We start from the raw sequence: 23161 nt of genomic DNA, 5'->3' as shown, positions 1-23161 counted from the left end.
AGTATTTCACCAGGGACAATCAGAGCATTATGTTTTGCTGTTGCACATTCTGCAATCTTCAATGTTTTTGTAAGCTCAATGTTCTTTGGAAGTCAGAGGAAGCCACTGGAAGTGTCCTCTCTACCCACTGTGTTTTGTGGGCCTGATTCAGATATCCATTTGTAAAAAAGAAAGAGTGTATTTCTGGGGATTTCAGAGGTCTCTTAAGCCAGTTTACAGAGGCAATCTGTGTGTGTGCGCACCTGCTTTCCAGGTTGGTGAGAATTCCTCTGTTATTATTACCTGAATTTACAAAAGGGTCACTTGAACCACTTTATGTAGAACATTGTTGCACTGCAAGACTAAAAAGGGACTTGGCACAGTAGAATTATAAACAGCAAAGTGCAATTATAAACAGACTGTGTTTAATATGAAATAACATCTAGTTCCAGGAAAAGCAAAGCTATCAGGAATAATTGTGTCAGAGCTGGAAAACAGTTCACAAAGACAGCTTTCATTTCTATATGCTCTAAAGCATGCAGTAATAGTGGTCTAATTACCTCACTGAAGCCAGAAAGCAATATGGGATGTTGTGGGGGTGTGGGAAAGAGAATAATATGCTACAATTAAACTACAATCTTTGGCATGGTCACTCATCAGATAAAGCTATTCTGCTGTAGCATTCGAGCCAGTCATTATCTGGCTGCTAAWGCCTGGGGAAAATATGTGGTGGTGTTGCTTTGAGCCGTTTCGCATAGCTTGCTTTCTGGGTTTCTTCCCAGCAGCTGTCAGGCTGAACTCTGCCTTAGAAAGCCGGGGCCGCAGCTCCCCCTGTTTTCCCTTTACTGGGCTAGGGGCTATTGTGGGGCCGATAGCTGCGTAGCTCCTGTCCCATCTGTGAAATGGAACTAACGTTATTACCCACTATGAAATGCATTTGTGAGTTTTAAATTATTTATTTAAAAAACAGTATGTTTAGGACTGGAWTTACAAAATGAGATAACTGGCAGTGGTGTGTGAGTGTGTGCTTTATACATAGAAAGACCTTGTGAATATGGCAAATAAGGGTGTGCTTTCTATAAGGTAAGTGGATGATTATATATATTGATAAGGCCTGGAATTTCAGAGCRTGTATCACTGGGACATAACTGTGTTCACATGCATTTATGTTCCTTTGAACCTGCCTTTGAAAATCTGGTTTTAGGGTCTGCTTGCTGATGATACCTGCAGTTTTCTCTTATTTTCCAGAATGCTCAGTCTTTTAATCGAAACTCTTCCCTTACCTTGAAGCACACTCTTGAATTCACATGCTTAATTGCTCATTTCACTTTCTTGTTTTTTCCTGCTTTCCCAAATGTCTTTCTAAGGAGGAGAAAAGCCCAAGATGCAGGCTAGTGTAGATTAGGAGCACTCCAAGTGTAAGGAYGGACAAGAAATTGGAGTTGCAAACTAGGTGCAGACTGTGAAGAAGTTAATAGAAAGAAAGTCAGATAGTGRGAAATGGGGAAACACAAAGTGATATTGCTCAAGTGAGTATACACCTTAGTCAGAGATATAGGTTTCTTAAGTAGAACAGGAAATGTCAAGAATGAGAGTTATTTTCTATGTTTGGAGGCTGCAATATTTGGAGGAAAGCATAGGGGAAGAAAAAATAGCCAATAATGGCTCTTGAGTTTGCAGTAGTGGATAGAAAATTTGCTAAACTTGTTAATAGAGAGAAAAATGCGAAGGAGAAAATCTTGAAGGAAAAAAATCAGTTAAACTTTGAAAATGTTGGCTTTGGAGTGACCAGGTCTGACAAAGCACAACCACGTTGATTGCAGAGAGCAGTGTAGGTCAGCATTTACTGAGGCAAAGACCTTTATCCATTTTTCTGTAATGTCGCAGATACATGGTTTCAGAGAGACTTGGTTTCTATCTAGAAAATGTTAAGAATTAAGAGTAGTTAAAAGTGACTAGTAATTTGGGACTGTTCAGTTTTGCCTTAGATCTGCTTTTGCACTATAGAGCACACACACATCCTTTGACGAGCGGGCTCTGATTTCTGTGAAGGAAGATACAGTGGGGAATTAGATCAGCCCCTCATTATTCTGCTGTTTCACTTAGCAGAAATGTGAACTCTTCTGAAGGCTTATGACATGCATGGTGTCTGCAAGGCATGCCTGACAACCTCCAACAGCAATTCATTCCAGCATCAGGCTTTCAGGATCAGGCCTTAATTATGTGCACATCTGGTCTCCTTTAGCATTTCWTATCTGCCTGGAATAAGAAATATCTTTTTTGTCTTTAGTTGTTTTAGTTAAGCAGTTGCTGCCAAGAAAGTAGCCTAAAATGCAACTGTACTAGAACACCATTAATCTGATATAGAAAAGAGTTTGTCCTCATCTAGTGCATAGGAACCCTAAAAGTGAAATGCAGCAGATACTCAAAAGCGACAGCTACTAAGATCATGGTCTTAATATTTGTGTAGGTCAGTACTGGATGCATATATAAACACCTGGAGGCTGAAACAAGGCAGGACAGGTATGGAAACAATTACACAAATCAGTCTAACATCTTTTTTTACCATGCATTTGGAAATGCCACACAATCTTGCTTCTGGTGATACTGTAGTGTTAGGACACATTATAATAAGCAGGAGCTCAGCCCAGACAGCGGTCCAGCCACCTAGTGTCTCTAGCAGCATTTATAATAGTGTGTAATTACTGTTAAAGATCAAGCACTAACTTAAAGCAAGGATGATGTTTGCATATTCACTTAGTTCCATAGCATCGTCTATTTTAATGTAACACTGCCCCTGAATTAYCTCTTTTTGATAAAATTTTAACATCTTTGCATGTACTTAATTAGTTGCCCGTAAAGGCTCATTGCTGTATTAATATCTTCATACTGTTTTTGTCACATACAAAATTAGGTGAATGCCTTGGGCTGCAAACAGAACTGGGAAGAGGAGGGAGGCTGGGCTTGGGAGGTGATGAGAGGAGCTGGAGTAGAGTAGAAAGTTGGACCCATGCTGTGGTGGATGAATATGGAAAGCAGATAAGGCTCTGTAGCACACTGAAGGATTGAAGTCAAAGGATCCACTATTTTCAGATTCTCAGTTTGAGAGATGAAGGATCTGATTTTACAAAGTGCCCTGGACTGTATATGTGGACTGTATACATGAAGCACTGTCAGGACACTGAATATCCATCATTTATATTATTAAATTGTTACAACAGCCTATGGCATAATTTTGGCTGAAGTCAAATGGCTCTTTCCCAATCTAATCCCAAGCACWATTTAGGAGTTAGTTTAGACCCCAGTGGAGAATTTGGGTACAATCACTGTTTTACGAAGGATAAGAGAGTTTAGCAGTACGGACACAGGCTGTGCCCTGCCAGTTGGCCTCAGCACAAGACAATTATCCTAGGCATCTTTTATTTACTGCTATAGTAATCACTGTAATAGTGATGTTCAGAGCACAAATCCCACCGACTACTGCAGATGGGCATCAAAATATGTCCTGGAGTCAGACACACCTGTAAAAAGTTTGGCCTGAGTAATTTGCCCGCACAGGGACAAATGCAGTCTCAATGGTGCCCACAAAACATGGACACGTAGGGTTGTATTATCAGGAATCCATCAGCTCTGATAGACCACAAGAGACAGTCAGGAGCAGCTTCCAGCTGCTCTGCCATTAAAGCCTTGTGAAAAAGGCTGGTGAAGAAGATCAGAGAACAGTTTCAGTTTAAAATCAAGAGGTTTAGAGAGGGTTCTTTGGATGAAGGAAGGGTTATTTTAGGTTTGTTTTAACACAGGGCAGTCACCTGATACAATTCACTACAGAACTGTACTTATCTCGTGCCAGCAGCAAGAATATAGGAGCGATTTATTATTTTCCATGTATGCAGAGAACACTTCTGGCAGGGAAAAGATTCTGGACTGAGTAAAATGAGCCTGCTGCATCCTCCCTCTTGTCTAAATAAAATGCACAGACTATAAAGAGAAGTTTGGTGTGAAATCTTGTTGGTGCAGGAGTTGTCATGGTAAAGAATTGTCTTTCTCTGGATCTTTTCTKTTTTTAAGGTCTGACAATGTCTCATTCAAGGGACATGCTCAGTCTTGGGACACTTGGTGATATATTGTTCCCARTGATGCCTGAGCTTTGTCTTAAGCTGCAGAATGAGTTTTCTGGGAAGYGAATAAGGTAACAGGATCTCATTCGGTTTCCCGTAGAATTGTAGCTTCATAGAGARAGTCTGTTTTCAAAATCTGGAGGAACATAAGATAAAAGGATCTACGTCTGTGGGTGTTACTCACACCTGCAGGACTGGCTGCTGCTGCTGCCTGTTCGTTATCATCCAAGTTTCTGATCTTTTATTGTGTTTGGATGACAGTGTTAGCAGTGGGATGTAGACAAGAGGACATTCATTTCGTACCTCTTAGCTGGTGTCTCGCTTTGTGGTTCCATATATCTTGTATTTCACCATTTTCTGGTTCATATTAATGCAACACTTAGTGGGCCTGCTACCAGACCAATAAAAATCTGGTTTAAAAATGATGACCTTCTTCCCTGCTCCTTCTCCCTCCCACGTCTGTATTATTAGGGTGGAGTGGATYGTTCAGCCTGGATGATCCAACTAATCTGTTTTACAGTTTAACAGGGATATCAGGATAACTGAAGGTATAGAAAATAGGAGGGGAGAGAAGGAGAAGAGAGCATTAGGAGATGGAGCAGCCGGAGAAGGAAGCTTGCAACCAAGCTCTCACAGGGGATCAGCACGTGAATCTCCTGGTCAGTGCCCTTTTTAGCTGAATCTGGTCTGACAGTCTAGGACAGAGAGTCTTGATCTCTGAAATCTCCCTGAATCTATCCTGTCCTCTTGTGTTTGGGTTCTCACATTCAAAGTCATTCAGTTGTCAAAACAATTTCTTCCCTTGCCTATGCCATATCTATAATTCATAAAGAAAACCAGAAAGGTGACACTCTCAGCTTTTCCCACTCTTTCTCCTTGGGAAGCTGATGGAAAGTGTGGGCCTAAGGTGATCTGTAACAGGCAATGTAAAGCCCAAAAGCAGCGGTAAGAATCCAAAGCGAGGGACGGTGGGCAAGGTGCCCCAGGAGCCTCTCCACTGGGTGGCCGTGGGGCCATGCTGCCACCTCGCAAGGGCTGCCCCAACCCCAGCACCATGCAAAGCAACGTCAGGTACTAACATTGCCTGAAACTCCGCACCATAAACACAGACCAGATCCTGGATCGAAAGGGTCCTAATCGGTCCCTTGGTGGGCTTTGATGTTCAGTTCTCAATGCAAGTTTTTGCAGCAGCTTCCTCACTAGCAGAAATTCCCACTCCTGGCTCTCCTTAAAACCACAGCCTCCCCAAACTCTCTTGTGTGTGTTGGATTCGAAGTGGCTTCATCCCTGATACATTCGCATTCTTTGGCTTGGCAACAAATTTGCTGTTGTGCCCCACATTGCAGACTTGCATCATCATCAAACCTTGCTGAAATGCCTAAGCTGTGCTTTATCCCAGGAACACTTGCAAGGAAAAATAACATGTTATTTGCTATGAAAATGAGGGTCATGTAATGAAAAAAAACATTTTCTGTGCATTTATGTGCAATTATTGGGAAATCGCTATTGGTGTTATTTGTCATATAGGTCCCACTATTGGCAAATATTTATGTCTAAAAAACAAGGAAAAAATCCATCAAGAAGGAGAAATTCTCTTAAGCATAATGTAAGAATTACTTCTCTGAACTGATAATGATTTTGACATGTGAAGTCATTTGTATTTTATCCTAGATGAAATAAATTTTCTTATCCAAATATTTCAGGCCTGTCTTTGTTATTATTAGAGTTTAGTATTACCTGCAACTTGTGTGGAGATTTCTAAACAAAGATATTCTTGCCTTTCTCTGAAAGAAGTACAACCTAAAGAAATCTTCATCTCAAAAGATCTTAACAGTTAAAAAAAAAAAAAAWTTCAGCCAACCATTGCTCTCTCAATGATGTCTCTCTGCAAGGTTAAAATATTCAAGCCTGAGTGTCTTCCGAGGGTGGTAGTAGGTTTTTTTCCCAAGCCAAGCAGATGAAAGACTCCTCTTTTAGCAATGGGGTTCGCTGAAGCGCTGAAGTACAGTCACATGAGCCACAATGATAACAACAGGCACAAATGTATTTTTCCTAAAGGAAAGATTCACCAGGGGGCAGCACAATATAACTTTTTCTTGCGAAAGCAGTAGTTAATTGTTTAAGGTGTCTAAAGAGATTTTTAAAATTAGCTGTTTGTTGTTCCATAGTTACAATTGCAGCTAAGTGTGTTGGTAAAGCTAGCCTCTGAGCATCTCCAAAATCCATTAACCATTTGGGGCCCAGGCGTTCACCAAGTGAAAGCAGATGGCTGTATTTTCACTGTATCTCCGTGCCAGGTTTCCATCCTGGGCTGCTCAGGTGGCTGATGGGTGCTTGTCCAACCTTCAGTATTTCAGAAGCTCTCCTCTGTGCCCCAAAGGAAACTCTTTCAGCCTCATCATTTGGGAGGCATTAAAAAGAAGGAATACAGYCTCTGATGGCTGGACAAATATCATTAGAAGAGTGCCATGCTCAGCAGAAAGCATATGCAGATGTGCTCTCCTGTATTATGATTATATTCACTTCTTGTCTTATAACAAGTAGACCATTGAACAGCTTCTAGGTTTCCTTTCCTGCACTTATCAAACTCCTGCAGTATAAGAAGCTGAAAGAAGTCACACCTCGCCTGCTCAGGCTTCTCTCGTGGAGGGCTTCATTACCACTTCAGTCTTTGTGAATTTATTCCAATTTAATGCTCTGTTCTGCTCACACGAGTAACCAGTGTCTCTAGTAGTTGCCTCCCTTAGTTCAAGTGCCACTCTACTTTTCTGACCTTTTCCAACCTCTCTCTTTTTTTCTTTTTTTTTCCAATTTACAGTGAAAGCCTTGTATCTGAATTCTTAGTCTTTCACTGTAGAATAACTACAGTTTCTGTCCTTGGCCCTTTTCTTGCTTCCATTTGGCTTCTGCCCAGTAGGATTTCTTATTGCTAGCTTCAGTCTTGCACTTCACTCTTGACACTGAAACGCACATCTCCCTTGACTCTCTGCCTCTGATCTCAGTCCTTTTTAAGCTCTGTCTCTCAACTCCACCAGCTGCTGCTCGTCTTGTAACTTCCTAATTCTGTACAGAGACTTTAAAGGATGCAGCTGTCCTGTGCGTCTTTGTCCYGGGCATCCTTAGCTTTCCTTAGCTCAGATATTACCTTTACTTCATTAGGCCAGCAGCTTTAATGCATGAGAATGTATTTGTAGAATGAGAGAATAACTTTGCCTGCCATATTAGCTTTTGGAAGGTTATTTAGTTCACTGCATTTTCTGAGAGGAAYGTAGTATTGTTCTTCAGTGCAGGCATAAAATCATAAACTTATCCCTAGAAATAACATAAATGATTTCATTCAAAACACCTTTGTGTCTGCTTTAAAAAAATCAAATAATCATTTGTTTCTGTTTTCTGGAAAAAAAAAAGAATATTTTGAAATCTCTATCCTTTTTTTACCTATATTTTCTTCTTTGTCCAATATTTACAAAATAAGGATTTTCTTATCCTCTCCTGTTGTATTTGTTTCCTGACAAAAATATGGAAGAAAGAACAACAAAAATGTTGGAAAAAAAGCTGTTATTCAGTTTTCATTTTTTCCCTTTACATTTTTTTTCCAAGGAAGGAAGAAAAATCTGTATTTTTTTTTTAAGTCAAGAGGATGGATTTTTGAAAGTTTTGAGAGGTTGGAAAAATGCCTTTGAAAATTTGTAAAAAAATGAAAGTTGAAAAGAAAAACAATACATTCAAAACTTGTAACAAAGGTTTGGAGCYAGTTAACTTACTCACCACAACATGCTTTGGAGTGTCTTCTAAATGCCAGGTGAAGGACAGTCCATCACTTCCACAGGAATCTCTTCCAGTACGCCTGTCCAAGAGGTCTTTTCAGGCATTAGAACATGTTTTCTGCTGACTAATTTTGATTCTGTTTCTCTTACGATGTCTCTGTTTTGCAGTCAGTGGTGTGGCCACATGTGTAGACAGTGTAGACAAAACCCAAGTTTTGCTTTAGTAGATAGGGCTGTATCAGATGCACATTGCCACGTAAATATTCTTTTTTAGAGTGGCCTTTGCTTGCTTTTCAGTGTTTAATTTTCCAAGCTCCAACAATAACCAGAGAAGTGCAGAGCTCAGCATTGCACCAAAGCTCCCGCAGAAGCAAGACCGTGCTGGGCACGTCCTCCCCCACGACGCCTGCTGCAGTGGCTACGCTTTTCCCACGGTGTGGAGCTGCCAGGAAGGCAGCTGCGGGCTTTGCCCAAGAGTGGTATGCCTGCTTCTCCCATCCTTTGCATTTATTAGGTTTTAAAAGTTATAGATTATCTGATTTTCTTACTACTTAGCCAAACTAGAAATATTTAACTCCACTTCAAAGTCTGTCTTCCTAGAATGAGAAACTTCTGATCCTGTTCTATCAACTTCTCTAACCTTAGGTCTTTTTCACTGTATTCTTTATACCCTCTGCTCCCCGCAGTAAATATAAATCAGAGTCAATGGGATATCTCTAGGAAGGTTCAAAAAAAATAAAAAATTCCATGTCTGTTTCCCCTCGTTTTCATTGCAATTCCATTAATTAATATCTAAAAAATACATCAATATATTATATTAGGACTGCAAATTAATATTTTAAAAAGATTGCTTCTGTTCACTGTGGGTGATTTAGTAAAAATTGGTTCTTTAGGAAATGTGTCTGTAAGTCTGATCCAGCATGGTAGAACTCAATGAGCTAATTTTATAKAGGAGTAGTCCTTGTAAGAAATACCCAGTCACATAGCTTAGTATTTAAGTTCCTTCTGCTCCTTTCCTTTGATGTGAATGGTCTTTTCTTGGAAATTAGCTCTTTCTCATAAGAKTTTAATATCAACATGGTAACAGAGTGCTTCTGATACAGATCTGAYATTATTGCCTAATTGAATTTGCTAGTGAAAAGTGTGCTTCTTCTGCTGCTGCTGCTGGAAAAAAACCAAGGTATATATATGTATTTCATGTATATATATGAAAATAGATAGATAAAATGAAAGTAATTCTAAGTATTTTTAGGCATTAGTCAGTCTCAGATTATGATACTTTTTCGTTCCCCAAAAGTTATTGCTAATTTCTTAACTATTATATTTTATTTGAATGTTTATCAATCCTACAGTCTAGCTGCAAGGCTGTGACTTGACTTTGCATAACATATTTCTAAATTGTGGGGACAATGATATCTTCAGCTGTGCAGAATGAAAGTCGTCCTTTAAATTTTGCCATAGGTCAACAATGTATTACATTAAAAATAAGTACTATATTTTAGCACATTTTGAACACCAAAACTTATATATCGTAAATGCTGTTAACTTGGGATGTTTCACCAGAAGCTAYTGTGTTGTAGCAAAAGTTGTGATAATTCAAGTTCTTGAAAAATGCTCTGTCTATCTACTTATCCACTCTTCTCATTCATTGTCTTTACTATCCTCAACTGGGGAAAAGCAAAATAAAAAAATAAATAAATAAATCAGGGCAGACTAATAAGAAAACAAACATTTCACACAGAAAGAAAAAAGATCCGCTCTACTGCAAGAAATTTTTGCATGGTGTTCCTTTTAAAAACAACCTAGCTTATTTGACATTGTACTTTAAACACCTAGTCACGTGCAGGCAGCATGAGACATTGAGAGAAAAGGAGACGAAATCTTCCCACCATTCTTTTTGTCTTGCTAACTTGGCAGGAGTCTTAGCTGTTTTGAAAGCTCCCTTTTCAATAAAGTTAACAAATATCATCACAAATTAATTATTCTGTGTCTTGAACTGGACACTTTTTTYCCTCAAAATACAAGCACAGAGATACTGTACTATGTATTATTCATGTTGAGATTGTTAATGCTTAACAGCTTGTGTTAATATTTGACAAGATTTGTTCCATGTCACCATGAGAAATTGCAGCTGCAGATCTCTCTGGCTGGCTGTCCTGCACTTAAAACTGTTTTTTCTGTAAGACCTAGATTTGAAAAATCTCTCTTGCCAGACTTGTGTGTGCAGATTTGTTGTCTTCAGAATCTGTCATTACTTCCAAATGCGGTTTTCTGTGTGCAGAAACAGAAGGTGTGCTCAGCACAGATGCCAGCACTCTCCAAGGAATAACATCTTCATCCCAAAGTGACACCGGCTCCTGCGAGTATCATGGGACCAGACGGTGGCTTCTTAAGCAGTGGGGAGGTCCATGCCATCCTGTGGGGAAGTTTGGCAGCTATGACCACACTCCTATTCCTCACCTTCCTCATCTTCCTCTGCTCCAGCTGCAACAGGTAAGACTCAGTAGTTTAGGTGGCACTAGTTTTTCTTGAATCAAATATTGCAAGGACTGAAATAGCTTCATGAATAACTAGTTAGCARGAAATACTGGGGGCTGAGGTACTGAAATAAATTACCGCAAAATAGTAAGTTACTGCAAAGTAGTCACTTCATGTTTTCAGAGAGCTAAGTCAATTCATGCTTCACTGCCTTTGCCATGGTGTCCCCACAGGCACTTCTGTGTGTTAGCTTCCTCACATCAGCTTTTATCCCCATGGTAATGTATTTGGGAGTTCAGCTCTGACTGTGCAAAATTTCTTTCGGAGCAAACTTGAACAGTTCTTAATGGTTTTGTGCTGTAAAGGAACAATCTAAAAATACTTTTCTTGCTGTAAAGGAAAAATGCTAATGTTCCTGCTAAGTGCTTTCTCTCTTAAGTTGAAGTCTGGACTGCACAGGGACGTTGGCAGTAATAACCTGTGGTGCAGTGTCCATGACATGATGGGAAGAGGAGTAGGGGGCAGCACAGGCAGTTTTCTAAGCATTGTCCATGCTGTGCTTAGACATTGGATCACCTTGGTGTATCTAGGCTAATCTAAATAGCAGATTACACTGTTGGTCTTAAATCTTAGCTAAAAAACATTTTTGAAGTCAATACTTCAGTCTGTCCTGAATAGTCTGTTCGTACCAGCGGTAGTATTAACTGGTGCTTTGTAACTAGCTCAAGGAGTACAAAATGTCTTTTAAAAAAAGAAAAGAAAAAGAAAAAGAAAAAGAAAAAGAAAAAGAAAAAGAAAAAGAAAAGAAAAGAAAAGAAAAGAAAAGAAAAGAAAAGAAAAGAAAAGAAAAGAAAAGAAAAGAAAAGGTTTTGCTTTTCACTTTCTTAAAAATTGAAAAGATGGCAAAGCTTTTTTTAAAAAGCATGGGATGAGACGGCGCTGATCTGAGGAGGGAAAAGGGCAGGCCACACAGCTTCCTGTAACACTGGCCAGTAAGCCAGACCAAATGGCCCAACTTCACAAGTAAATCTGAATTTACTGAGACARTCTGAGACACCAGACACTTTTCAGCTCTCAGGACAGCATTTCCAGCTCCCAGGCTTTTGCAGGACAGAAGTGGAATGTTACTTCTATTCCCTCTCAATAAATACTCATCAGCTGCATTCCTGCATATCCAGTTTAGAGAGCATGGTGAAGTCAGCTGGAATGGGGAAAGCAAAGCCTTCTTTGCTCCTCAGTCTTTCTGGGAGATGCTCTCCTCCCTCTGATACACACAGAGGCTGGGGCGGACACAGCAAGTTAAAGCATGCTTTTCTAATTCAGCATCTGGACTGTTAATTTGGCCATGTTTTCTGAGAGCACAGAGAGTTTTGTAGAATGAACTGGAACTAAGCATTGTTATAACCTGAAAATTAGGTGGGTCGAACAGGACAAATAATATAGGTAAAAAGAAAAGCAAAACAATTCCTATATATTTCAGCTTCACTTTGTCTGTTCCTGGAGACTAGGAAATTGATCCTGCTATTCAAGCCAAAATGATTAAGAATCAGAGAAATGCACCAATTAATGGCTTGAACTCATACTTTATTCTCCTGTCCATGAGAGTGTTTGATTCCAGCAATATAGGCACTTTTACTGATTTTTTTTCAGATTTCAAGCCTCTTTCAAAACATGCAAATTTAGCCCAACTTGTGAAATAACAGACAGTTTTAAAGCATACTTTCAAACATAAGTGTATGCAACTATATATGGTGTTCTCCAAGGTTTTGAAAAATGTGTCCAAAATCCTGATGGATTTTTGAGAGGAAGAAAAAGCTCTCAGTGTTCGTTTAATTTAAACAGAGGAATCCTTTTTCTCTTTCTTTCTTTTAGAGAGGGGTATAAATCCAGAGCAGTTGCATAAGTATAGAGTCCCACAAACAAGCCTTTTACAACACACTTCTCTTTTTGCACCCCACATTTCCAAAAGGAGGCAGCAGCAGTATTGTACTTCCAGAGGAAACATGAAGAGTAGGGTGGGAAAAATGGCAAGTGTAACCCTTCAGCTGCCTAATGGTGACAGAAAAAGACATCTGGCAGAATTTAGGCAAATAGGTTGGTATGGGCTATGCCATAGTCTTTTGACAAAAAATAGCCAAAAGCAGGTGCCTTTTCTATGGCTCTGCATCAGCGTAAGTGGGATTCATCTGGATCTGCTTCAGTTTGCATGAGGGTAGGTTGTGGTTTGCAGCGTTTGGGGAATCAGCAGAGCGGTCCAACTGACAGTGCGTGGGATGTTGCTGTTTGGGCTCTGCGAGCAGCCTGCACTCAGTCCAAAGTGTCATTCTGATAAGTCAAATTGGTCAGGCCCATCACAGAGAGAAGTAACACGGGGTAAGAAACTTTACAGGTAGTCTGTCACCAAAACATATACCTTATGTGTCTCTGAACATTTCAGATATGATTAAAGTGAGGATATTATTCACAGTATTTTGGTTATAATCAGTTACTTCTTACAGTGATCTTACGCTGGAACAAGAGAAAGGTTTGTGTGTGTGTGCGCTTGTTTGTCATAACTTTTTAAATATGTTCATGACCACCTTGCCTTGTGGTGACCTTACACTGAGGTCATATCAGTCCCAATTTTCAGTTATTCATATTACAATATTTTGGTGGATTGCAATTTTGCTCTCAAGAGGTCCATACAGTCTATTAATGATTGACATTTGTTTATTAGCGTAATTTGTAGTAACATGTTATACTTCTTCACTAAGGGAGAAGACGCCGAAACATCAGAATGGAGATCATGAAAATCTGATGAATGTGGTAAATATTTATTTCTATTTATCTTATTTTATTAGCTTGTATCTTTCTTGTGGTAGATTTGCACCAAGGCCTTTGCAAAAGTATTGCAGGCTGGAAAATAGATAAGGAATTTAGATACTGTTGAGGAAGGGAAACTTTAAGAAAAGTTTCAGAATAAGAAAAGTATGGTAACTTCTGTAAATCCCAGTGATCTGCACTTTCATTTGCTCTTTCTGCCATGGTTGTCACTGAATCTTCTGCCTTTCTTCCACTTAGGTTGCTCTACAGTTGTCAGCTGCTCTTTTCTGACTCATTGAAGCCATGGTAATTTCAATCACTATAGAGTTTGGAAGGGAGATCACTCTAGACATACTTATGTTTTTCGTTTTAACATCTGTAAATGCAGGGACATAAATCTTTGAGTATGATAGGTGTGATTTGTCTCTCCCACCAATACTGCGTGCGAGTTAGAGCTCCTCAGATCAAAACAAAAACCACAGCATATCTAACTGTTTCTGCAAACACTTAATCTACCTAATTTGTGTTGTAGCCTTCTGATAAGGAGATGTTCAGCCACTCTATCACAAGTTCAGCTACTGAGCCTCCTCCAAGCAGCGACCACAACGGGGCACTCAGCAATGGCGAGGGTGAGTAATACAGTCCTTGCGAATGGGCTGAACAAGAAGTGCCATACCCTTGCCCATAGTTCCCAAGTTAGCTGCTCCCTGATGCATTTGTAATCCATCACAGCTTAGGTTTCTAGCCATCAGCATTCCTAAGGCACAGTCTTGCTGTTTGCCTGAGTACCCTGTGTTCTCCTCTGATCATCCCTGGAGGTCTGACCCCAGAGCAGCTGCACAAGTCCTGCTGCATCCCAGGGCAGCAACAGGGCACATGGCTCTCTGAACGGAAGCCCTTTTTTGTAAAGAACTTAATTTACATAAAATTTTCTTTAAAGTAGGAAACCCTGTGAGCACTACTGCCTTGCAGGGAAGTCAGCCGTCTTCCCATGGAGATGCTGGGTTGTAGCAGCACCTGTGGCGCAGCCCTGCACCTTGCCTCCCAGTCCTCCAGGCCACCCCACGGTGGGAAGGTGCTGGGGCCCCCTCCAGGCCACAAGTTGCATTTGGGAGAAACTAGATCATCATGCTGCCCTCTTAATCTTGGCCAGCTGTGGAGCTGGGATGTGACCAAAGATGCAAGTGAACTTGAGAGCTTCAGAAACACTCCTTGACTCCTTAAAACTATTTCAAGCCCCCCTCCAGAGCCTACAGCTGTTGATCATAATCCCACGCTGTCTGATGCTGTCACTTGATGAAGTCTTTAAAACATCAGTGCCAGCTTAAAAGGGCACCCACTTTATACCATGGTGTCTTCTTCTCGCTCACTCACTGTGCTGTTCCCCGCAGTCAGAAGTGTTTGTGCAACTTCATGGTAAACTCAGTAGAGGAATAGATCCAGCTAGAAAATAACCTTCTTTTGCTGAACTAAAGTGAGCGCCAGTCTGAGTCTCAGTGTGTGTGTGTATCTGTCTCTCTACCTCCTTACAGGTACTTAGGTCACTTCTTAACATTTCAGTTTCTTCATCATTGTAAGCCTGTAGGTTACATTAGTCTACATTTCCTCTCAGCTGGAATGAAACTTCAAAAGTTTTCTAACTAGACCTGTTAGTGGGATTGGTTCAATACTGAAGATTTGTCTCAATTTACTCCATTTCCCCTAGATACTGCAAGAATTCTTTTTTTTTTTGTTGGGAGCACAGTTGCTTTCAGGCTCTGAAGACAGAATAACAGTAGTTTTTGGCTTTTCCAAAACAGCTACTACAAACTGAAATTTGTGTGTTTTTGTAATCTCTTTCTTTGCTGCTTTATTCTCCCCAGTCTCTTAATCTACCCTCTACAAAATAAAGCATGCTGAAATGTTGCATCCCTTTGAATTCATATGTTATTAAACAGGTAAGTATTACTAGGATCAGCTCTGTAAACACCTCAAGTCACAACCTAGTCTCCCTTCAGGTTTGAAAATATAAAAATGAATTTTAGGCACAGTATGAGGAGATTTAGTAGATACTAAGCATCCACAAAATAGTCTAAGTCAAAGAGTAAGCACAATACACTTCCCAGTCCTTAGTTCAAGGGGAACTAAGCAGTTTTTGTCATCACTAGAATGTGTTTTTGTATTTTAGAAAACAAGAAACATAAATAGGCTTCCTTTTTTTTAAAAAAAAAAAAAAAAATCTTTGCTGTGCTGAACACTCAGAATGATTCACACTCAAGTAACCCTGGAAAGTATTTTACTCAGCTGATCCTAAAAATAAACATGCTCACAGTTCAGAGCTCCTGGGAGCCAACTGTTCTCTCCAAGTTAGACACTGACACACTGGGCTGCATTCCCCAGATTATAGCTGAACTCATAATCTCACCGAGAAGCTGGAGGCTAAACTATTAAATGTTTACCCTTGGAGACAAGTAGCCAAAGGAATTTTGAAACTTTTTTTTTTTTTTTTTGCAGTTATTTCCCGCACCCTTACACTGACTTGTTTCATGTTCAGGTGTATTTAGCCCACAAAGCAATGCAATGTAGGGAGCAAAGCTGTACAGGAGGAGACCATTTCTGTTTGCCCCTAGTCACCACACACACAGCTGTCAGAAGGTGCTACTAGAAGGCATGCTGTCAACTATCAGACTGTTTTTAGACTGTCTGATATTACTCAGTTTACAATTTGTATAACAACCCATCTGACTAACTGGAACTGTTTAGCTTTAATTTCTTATTTCTACTTAGTATATATTTATATGTTAAAAGTTCTATCTTTCTTTTGTTGTTTCTGTTAGCCTTTTGAGAAGAGACAAGGCTGTGAAAGCCACACCATCAAATGTATTTTTTTCATTTGCCCAGCCTGCCAGTGTTGTCTTCCTGACAACACTGTATTTTACCTAGGGCAATCGCTTGTGCTTCAGTGCTCATAACCACAACAGCACAGAAGTGTGAGCTCTCACTGCTTCTGATTATCCCACTGCACACTGAAGCAGATGGATGCTACCTGGGGACAGCAAAGTTGCTCTGCATAGCGCACAATGCCCTGAGCGCAAGGGCCAGAAAGGAAAAACAGATGTTGAAGCTTCTCCAGGTGGTTCCTGATGTTCCTCAAGAGCTGTACAGGACACGCTGCATGTCTCCAATTCCTCCTCAGTCACATATAGGAGTCAAGTGACTGGAGAAGGATGTTTTCTGTTTTTTTTCTCCTCATTCAGATAGCAATTAGCATCTCGTGCCTTAAGTTCCATCTGAGTTTTGCTGTCAGATTATAGCTCCCTAGGGGAGATCTGAATGTATAAGAATATCTGCCCAAAGCACAAGAAAAAGAAACATATGTGACAACCACCAAATCAATAGTACTGATTGTCAAACATACTAAAGAAAATGGAGGAATGTGTTGATTTTTCTGAGAGAGTACCATAGGAACTGTACTAAGAAAAATAAAGCTATTCTGAGGTGATTTTTTAAGAAAATGAGGTCACATGAAGTGGCATATCCTATACTACCAGAAACATGCCTGTATGTGTCCATGTATGTATCTATGACTGCAAGCAAATGCCATACGTGTGCCCTGTAAGATGAGAAGTCCCATAAATTTCAATCCCTAATACCCATTTTGTGACAGTGACATGTGGCCCACTTATGTGACTTAAAATAACATGTTCTGCCTAACACCACTTTTTGAAACCTAATCTTCTCTTTTGTGCATATGGCTGGCTCATTAGTAAGTTGTCAACCTACATTATGTGCTGTGAGACTAAGGAAAGTATGGCATAGCCTCCCAATAAGGAGCTGCTGGTGTATTGTGCAATGAGGCTGCCTTCAGCAAGGTGGAACTAGGTGTGGTTCAGACTCGAATTTGGCCAGTATGTTAAACAGGGTGAGGACTGGGTAGGCAGAAAGCAGGAATGTCTTCTCTTTTGATTCCAAAAGATAGGGAACTGGAAAAAGAAAAAAATAATGAGACTTTTTTTTAAAACGTACTTGGTTCTAGACCTCACATCATTGTTCCCCGTGTGAGGATACTGAGATGTCTGTAAGCATTCAGTTAAACTGAGTGCAAGCCAGCTGAGCTTACTTGCATACTTGCACCTCTCCACCAGTCGTCTGGACTTGCTGCTAATACTGTTGCATGTAAAATGATTTGTGGGTGTGCAGAGCATTTATGATGCTGTGAGAAAGACATTTTAGCAGTAGAGGAGCAGCCATCTCCTTAACAGAAATTTTTTGATAAACTGAAAAGCATGATGACTACTAGAATATTTCCCAAATATTTGTATCATTTATCCTTTCCAGTGAGAAATGCAAAAACTAAATAATGTGGAGTGTACTAAATCACATTCAGCTTCCTTAGTCATGCAATTGCTTTAAATAATTCTTTAAAATTTTCTCTAGTTCTCTCAGAGGACAGTACAACTGCCTGCATCCAGCCTTATGAAGAAGTACAAACGTCTGTCTCTGATCTACTAGATCAGCAGGATAGTCTTGGAAAATCCATTAAATGTCACCAGAGCCGGGAACTACCCAGTATTCCTCCTAACGGTACCATGGAAACCATCATCTCAGCTAGAAATGCAGAAAATGATCAAGGTCTTGGAATGGAAGGGCCTTATGAAGTCCTGAAAGACAGCTCCTCTCAAGAGAACATAGTTGAAGACTGCTTGTATGAAACTGTGAAGGAAATTAAAGATGTCGGAGCAGTAGCCAACATGGAAAGAAGCTGTAACAATAAATCGAGGGYTTCACTGGTGGTTTCTGAAGGTCAGATTCAGATCCCTGAGTGCAGAATTGAATCAGCAGAATATGCATCTGTTGATCGAAATAAAAAAAGTCGCCAAAGTGCTAATTCGGACAGCCCTCTTGGCAACACACCAGATATAGAGGATGAGCCCCCCCCTCCAGTACCCATGAAACTTCTTGATGAAAATGAGAATGTGCAAGAACAAAAAGTGGAAGAAGAGCAAGGGACAGAAGGAGCAAGTAAACCAGAGAAGGTAAACACTACAAATGGTTGTCCTTGTTGGACAGTCATATAGTCATAGAGAGAAAAAGTCATTTTGAATGTACCTGGGGAGGACCATAGTGGGTTTTTTGGTTGTTGTTGTTGTTAACAATCCGTAAACTTTAACAGTAAACTGTTAAAGTCACAAAAACAAAGAACATCAAGACAAAAACTACAGAATACAGAAATATGAAAATGTAACTTCTGAATTATTGTTATGTATTTGTTCTACTGGAACCTCAGTTTTTAACAGTGGCAGTGTGCTGTTACCAATATCACTCAGAAATTGCATAGGAAGCTTCTGCTTCTTTTTCAATGGTATTATACTTGTGGGAGCTATTACAGTAGATGTCCAGTGTCTCTGTTAGCATCTCCATCTCTTTCAGAATCTCCTACTTTTTTTTTTTTTTTAATCTAAATTTACGAAAAGGAGAGTGGGTTAGAAGCTCTAGCTTTAGAAATGCTTCCTTTGTGGGGCCATGTTGGCTGAGCTGTGCGAGTGTTAGGCATCGGCTCTAGCCACTTAGCCAGTCTGCCTTTGTAGGAGAGAGCAGCGGAGAGAGGGACAGGGAGAATTGCGACTGTAGGATTTTAGAAAGTAAAATTTGCTTTTGGTCTCGTAATTGCTATTCAGCAATTCAAACACAAATACAAAGGATCACAGATGAAAAAGTACTGAACTAAATACCCATATTAATCCTTTACAGCATTAGGACCATAAAACACTTGAGTAGTTTATCAACCTACAGAGTTTATACTTGTCAAATTCTGTATGCCTCRTGTAAACAGAGAAATGAATTTCTTCCTGGTGAAATGACAGCCAAAAGGTGCCTTTTATCAGCAACTTACTCTTTCCACCAGACTGGGGATGAGACAAAAATATAATGATCACATTTTCAGCAAGTTAGTTTATTTTAACATTTTAATTTTTTCAACAGAACTAATTTGAAGGATCCTTTCAAATCACCAGACTGAGTTGTCACAAATTGCTGAGTTTGCATTTTTTTCAGAACAGCACTGTGATTTTAGCAGGTTAATATAATTTTGGTGTTTGAGTTGTCAAATATTGTTAGATAATGTTGAAAATCTTCAAAAATCTTTAAGATTTGATGTGACATTTTAATGTAAAGATTTATCTGAAAGATCATATCAGAGCTGGAGGATTGTTACTTGTTTCTGGTCATTCTCTTGTTTGAAGTATTCCAATAATCCAGGCAGAGGACTGAAAAATACCTTGTTAAATAACTGCTGAACACATTAGCATAATATAGCATATAAAGCATGATAGAGTCAAAATGAATAAACTGAAGACTACTGATAATCTAAAATTGTTCATCTAGACTCTTCAGAGTACAATCTTGCAAATAACAAGCTCTTTAGTAGAAAATTAGCATGGGTTTGTGAATGATAATCCACCAACCCTCCTCTCCTATCACCAAATTCAGGGCATATATAATTTCTAGTTAGTCTTTTAGAGAAACAGCTTTTATTAACAATGACATTTTTCCTACCAGGTGCAAAAAGTCTTATAGAAAATCATTTTATTTCCCAGTCACTGATACAAAGAAAATGCATTTACTACTCTGTAGCTCCCCAACACACCATGTATGCAATGTCAGTAACTGCAAGGACTGGGAACTGATTAAAATGGTTCAGGTTTTGAAGGATTAATCAAGAGATGACACATGCAGTCCCCTAAGCACCAGAAAAAAAGGTGTTTGTCTAATTAAAATTATTCAAAGCTAAAGTCATTCTGAGTTAAAGCTTCAGCAGCATCAGATTGTTCCCACGTACTCTGCTAGGTACATGCATTATGCATTGAAGTGTGTGCGTGTCCTGTCCTTGAGAGCTGCAGCTGCAGCAGAGTTGAAAATGGTAATTAATTGAATATATAAATGTCATTATTGTTGGCATTGTACATGGAAGTGGTTGTGGGATTGTTTTTGTATTATGATAATTTTCCCCTCTATTTTGCTTCTTCAAGCAGTTCACAGYGATGGCTATTTTTTCTGATGTGGCAACCAAAAACACAATGTTTATGTAAATATATTTTAAATTACATCTCTTTTAGTTAAACAGATTCCGTATATGTCTCTTTTTGCTTTGTCTCTTCTGAGGATACTTAGCTGCCTTGCTTATAATGACATCTGTATGCCAGCTTCTTCAACCTACTCGCTGACCCCTGATGAGCAGGGAGGTTGGACATAACATGAATCCATTTCCCTGCAGTGAGGCTTTGCTTAACAGGGCACAAAAACAGCAGGCTCCAGATGGTGAAAGGCCATCTGCCTGGGGCAGGTAGGGTGTTGATGTATCTAAAGACTGCTGTATCTGTGAAGGAGACACATCCAGGCTGTTTCAGGCTCCTACCCCTCAAAAGAGAGAGGATGGTCTCATCCCAACCACTCATTGGGAATGATTCCCATCCCATGTCAATCCCTGAAACATGTTCAGGAGGGACAGTGTCAGYTGGTCCCAGCCAGAGACCATTCTAGTATCCAGCAGTGTAAAAAGGTGCTCTGGTGTCACGCCAGTCCTTGGCGCTGTTTAATTTACCAGTAGAGGTATAGCCTGATAAAAGTGAACAGTTTTTCTCCTACTAAGCACTTCACYTACTCAGTATTCTTTCCTATAGCACTGACATGCAGTTAGATACAGGGATAAAGGATCACTTCAAGAGCCAGACATACAATAAACCAGGAAAAGTAGTTATCTAAACTGGTTATTAGGTACAAGCTAGCCAAATCCCGTGGAAGATTTTGGTGAAGAAAAGCACCTTTAATAGCAAAATACCTTACAGGCCTCTAGCACCTAGAAAAATTTGGCAGTAGTTCTTCTAATAAAACTGGAGAGTCAGGAGGTTTTTTTTTAATTCTTCTTTCTTGATCCAAAAAAAAAAGGAAGTAGAAATCTCCTTTTTTCTCAGGTCTTCCTAGAGTGAGCAATCTCAAGAATACTGGGAGAAATGCTCTCTATCTCTCTGTGTACATCTGGCTGCTGCCCATCTGATTTCAGACTTGCACAGTCTGAGGATGGGCAAAGCATCTCTCAGAAACACTCCTGAGGAGAATGAGGTTCTTGTTCTGGTGCCCAAGTCAGGAGCAACAGCTGAGCCAAACAGCAAAAAATCAAGTGCTGTTGAGGAACAAAAGGGAAGTGGAAAGAAAATAGGCACACATTCTGTTTCTCTTGCTGTTGTTGAAGTTTCAAGCTTTATGTATGACGTTGCTAGGTGCAAAATATTTAGGAGTATATATATTTTTTTCAGTTCCCAACAGGATGAGATCCTTCAAAATCAATGGGTCACAGGTCTACATTTAGAAAACAGAATGAGTGTGAGGTTCAGAGGAAACAAGTCACATCATCAGTATTTTRGATATTTCTCAGTACTTGAGTGTAGAAACATAGAAGGAATCTTGATCCATGATGCTTATAGACACACTAATTAAAGAAAATAGTATATTGCCCAATTTTGCTAGCAGTATTTGTTTTAATGTGCAAGGATGAAACTAGTAACTTACTCCTCAGCAATAAAAACGTCCTGCAAATAAGAAAGACTAAAGTGAGCTGCTGTAGTATAGCAGATCTAATAAAAACCTCTGCTGAAATATGTGTTAACTTCTCATTTTATTTTTTATTTTTATGAGTAAACAAAGAACAAGTCAAAGAATGCTTTGCACAGACAGTGCGAAAGAAGGGAGCTAAGGCTGAACTAAAGCTTACTGGAACCAGTGAGCAGACTTCAGGGGTCTTTGGGTCAGAAATTCTGTCAGAACGGYGTCAGAAGTTTATAAAACTTGATATTTATCAGAAGTAAAAACAACAGGAAAAATAGAAATAGGAAAGCATCTGTTGTAATAAGCCTATGAAAAAGCTCTTTATCTAATATATTTCTGGAAGCTGGATTTGATTAATTGAGCCAAAAATAGCTCTTCTTCTCAATCCTGCTCTACACTGGAAGAGGTCTGAAATACTTTGTGTGAAGAATTTGAGTACAACTACTCAACAAACTGTGCTAGTAGGCTCCCTCTGAATCACTGTGGAGCAGAAGCTCCAGCAAAGGGTGCTTGCCCTAGCGGGGAGGGGCTGTGCATCCGCTGGGAGGCAATCAGGGTCTTGACTGCCATAAAGATCCTAACAGCTTTTCTTAACAGCAGAAGGGCTTGCCCTGGTGTTTCATGATCGTATGTTTTGCATGCCTAAMGTGAATTTGACACTAAACCAAGCGCTCCATCCTGAGCTCTGTTACTATCTTCAATATATGGATTGCATCTAGACCAATGCTTTTGAGAATTCAGTTTCTCCTTTCAGGTTGGGTTAATTAGGTCTTTTCTGTGTTTCCGGTTGTCACCTGTTGTAAGGCAGCATTGCTGTGCACTTAGGAACAGTTGCTACATTTCATGGTGGAGGAGGCTACAGCTTCTTGGAGCACTTCTGGAACCCTTTGAGTGAAGGATAATAATCATTAGGAAGGTGCTAGACCCTGGTTTGAATGTAAAAGTGTATATGAAAATTGTGTAGAAGGCTGACTACTGTTTCACAACAGTTCAATATTAATTGTCAATATGACTTTGTAAACTCTTTCTCACTTCATTAGAAATCTAAATGCAGAGATAATAGTGAAGCAGAGTCTGTTTTAATATTATTTTCACTCTTTTTAGGTCGGAAGAAGAGCTGACACATTAAAAAGCTCTGCTAACCTCAGGGCTGTTGATCTCCAAAGACATACTSTGGATATTAGCTATATAAAATGGAACTAGCAAGCAAATGACTATAAAATATAATGTATTGATTGTGATGGGAGGGTTTTGTTATAGGTTTCACACTGATGACTTGTAATGAGCCTTTCTTTCTCTCTTTCTTTTTTTTTCAGAGGCTTAGTTCAGTGTCTTACAAGTCTCGAGAGGAAGATCCATCTCTTACAGAAGACGATGTAGGTTTTGTTGCATGAAATACAATAACTAACTCGAGACTATTTTTCGAGCAGAAGTTGG

At 39.6% G+C, this 23161-nt stretch overlaps 1 protein-coding gene across 2 annotated transcripts in view; it reads left to right on the top strand.

The window, feature by feature from the left end:
- Positions 1–23161, top strand: part of PAG1 (phosphoprotein membrane anchor with glycosphingolipid microdomains 1) — a 106997-nt gene that overhangs the window by 80291 nt on the left and 3545 nt on the right. For both annotated transcript variants that reach the window (XM_085314324.1, XM_085314323.1), the window contains 5 exons: positions 10146–10357; positions 13096–13147; positions 13677–13773; positions 17561–18159; positions 23041–23100. In XM_085314324.1, the coding sequence (XP_085170450.1) occupies positions 10233–10357; positions 13096–13147; positions 13677–13773; positions 17561–18159; positions 23041–23100 (933 nt within the window). In that variant the 5' untranslated portion in view covers positions 10146–10232. The remainder of the gene's footprint in view (positions 1–10145; positions 10358–13095; positions 13148–13676; positions 13774–17560; positions 18160–23040; positions 23101–23161) is intronic.

This window comes from Rhea americana, unplaced genomic scaffold, assembly GCF_003343005.1.
Source record: "Rhea americana isolate MKP2758 unplaced genomic scaffold, rheAme1 scaffold_40, whole genome shotgun sequence".
Taxonomy (NCBI): domain Eukaryota; kingdom Metazoa; phylum Chordata; class Aves; order Rheiformes; family Rheidae; genus Rhea; species Rhea americana.
The sequence above is the reverse complement of the archived record's forward strand: the minus strand, read 5'-3'. Positions and strand labels throughout refer to the sequence as shown.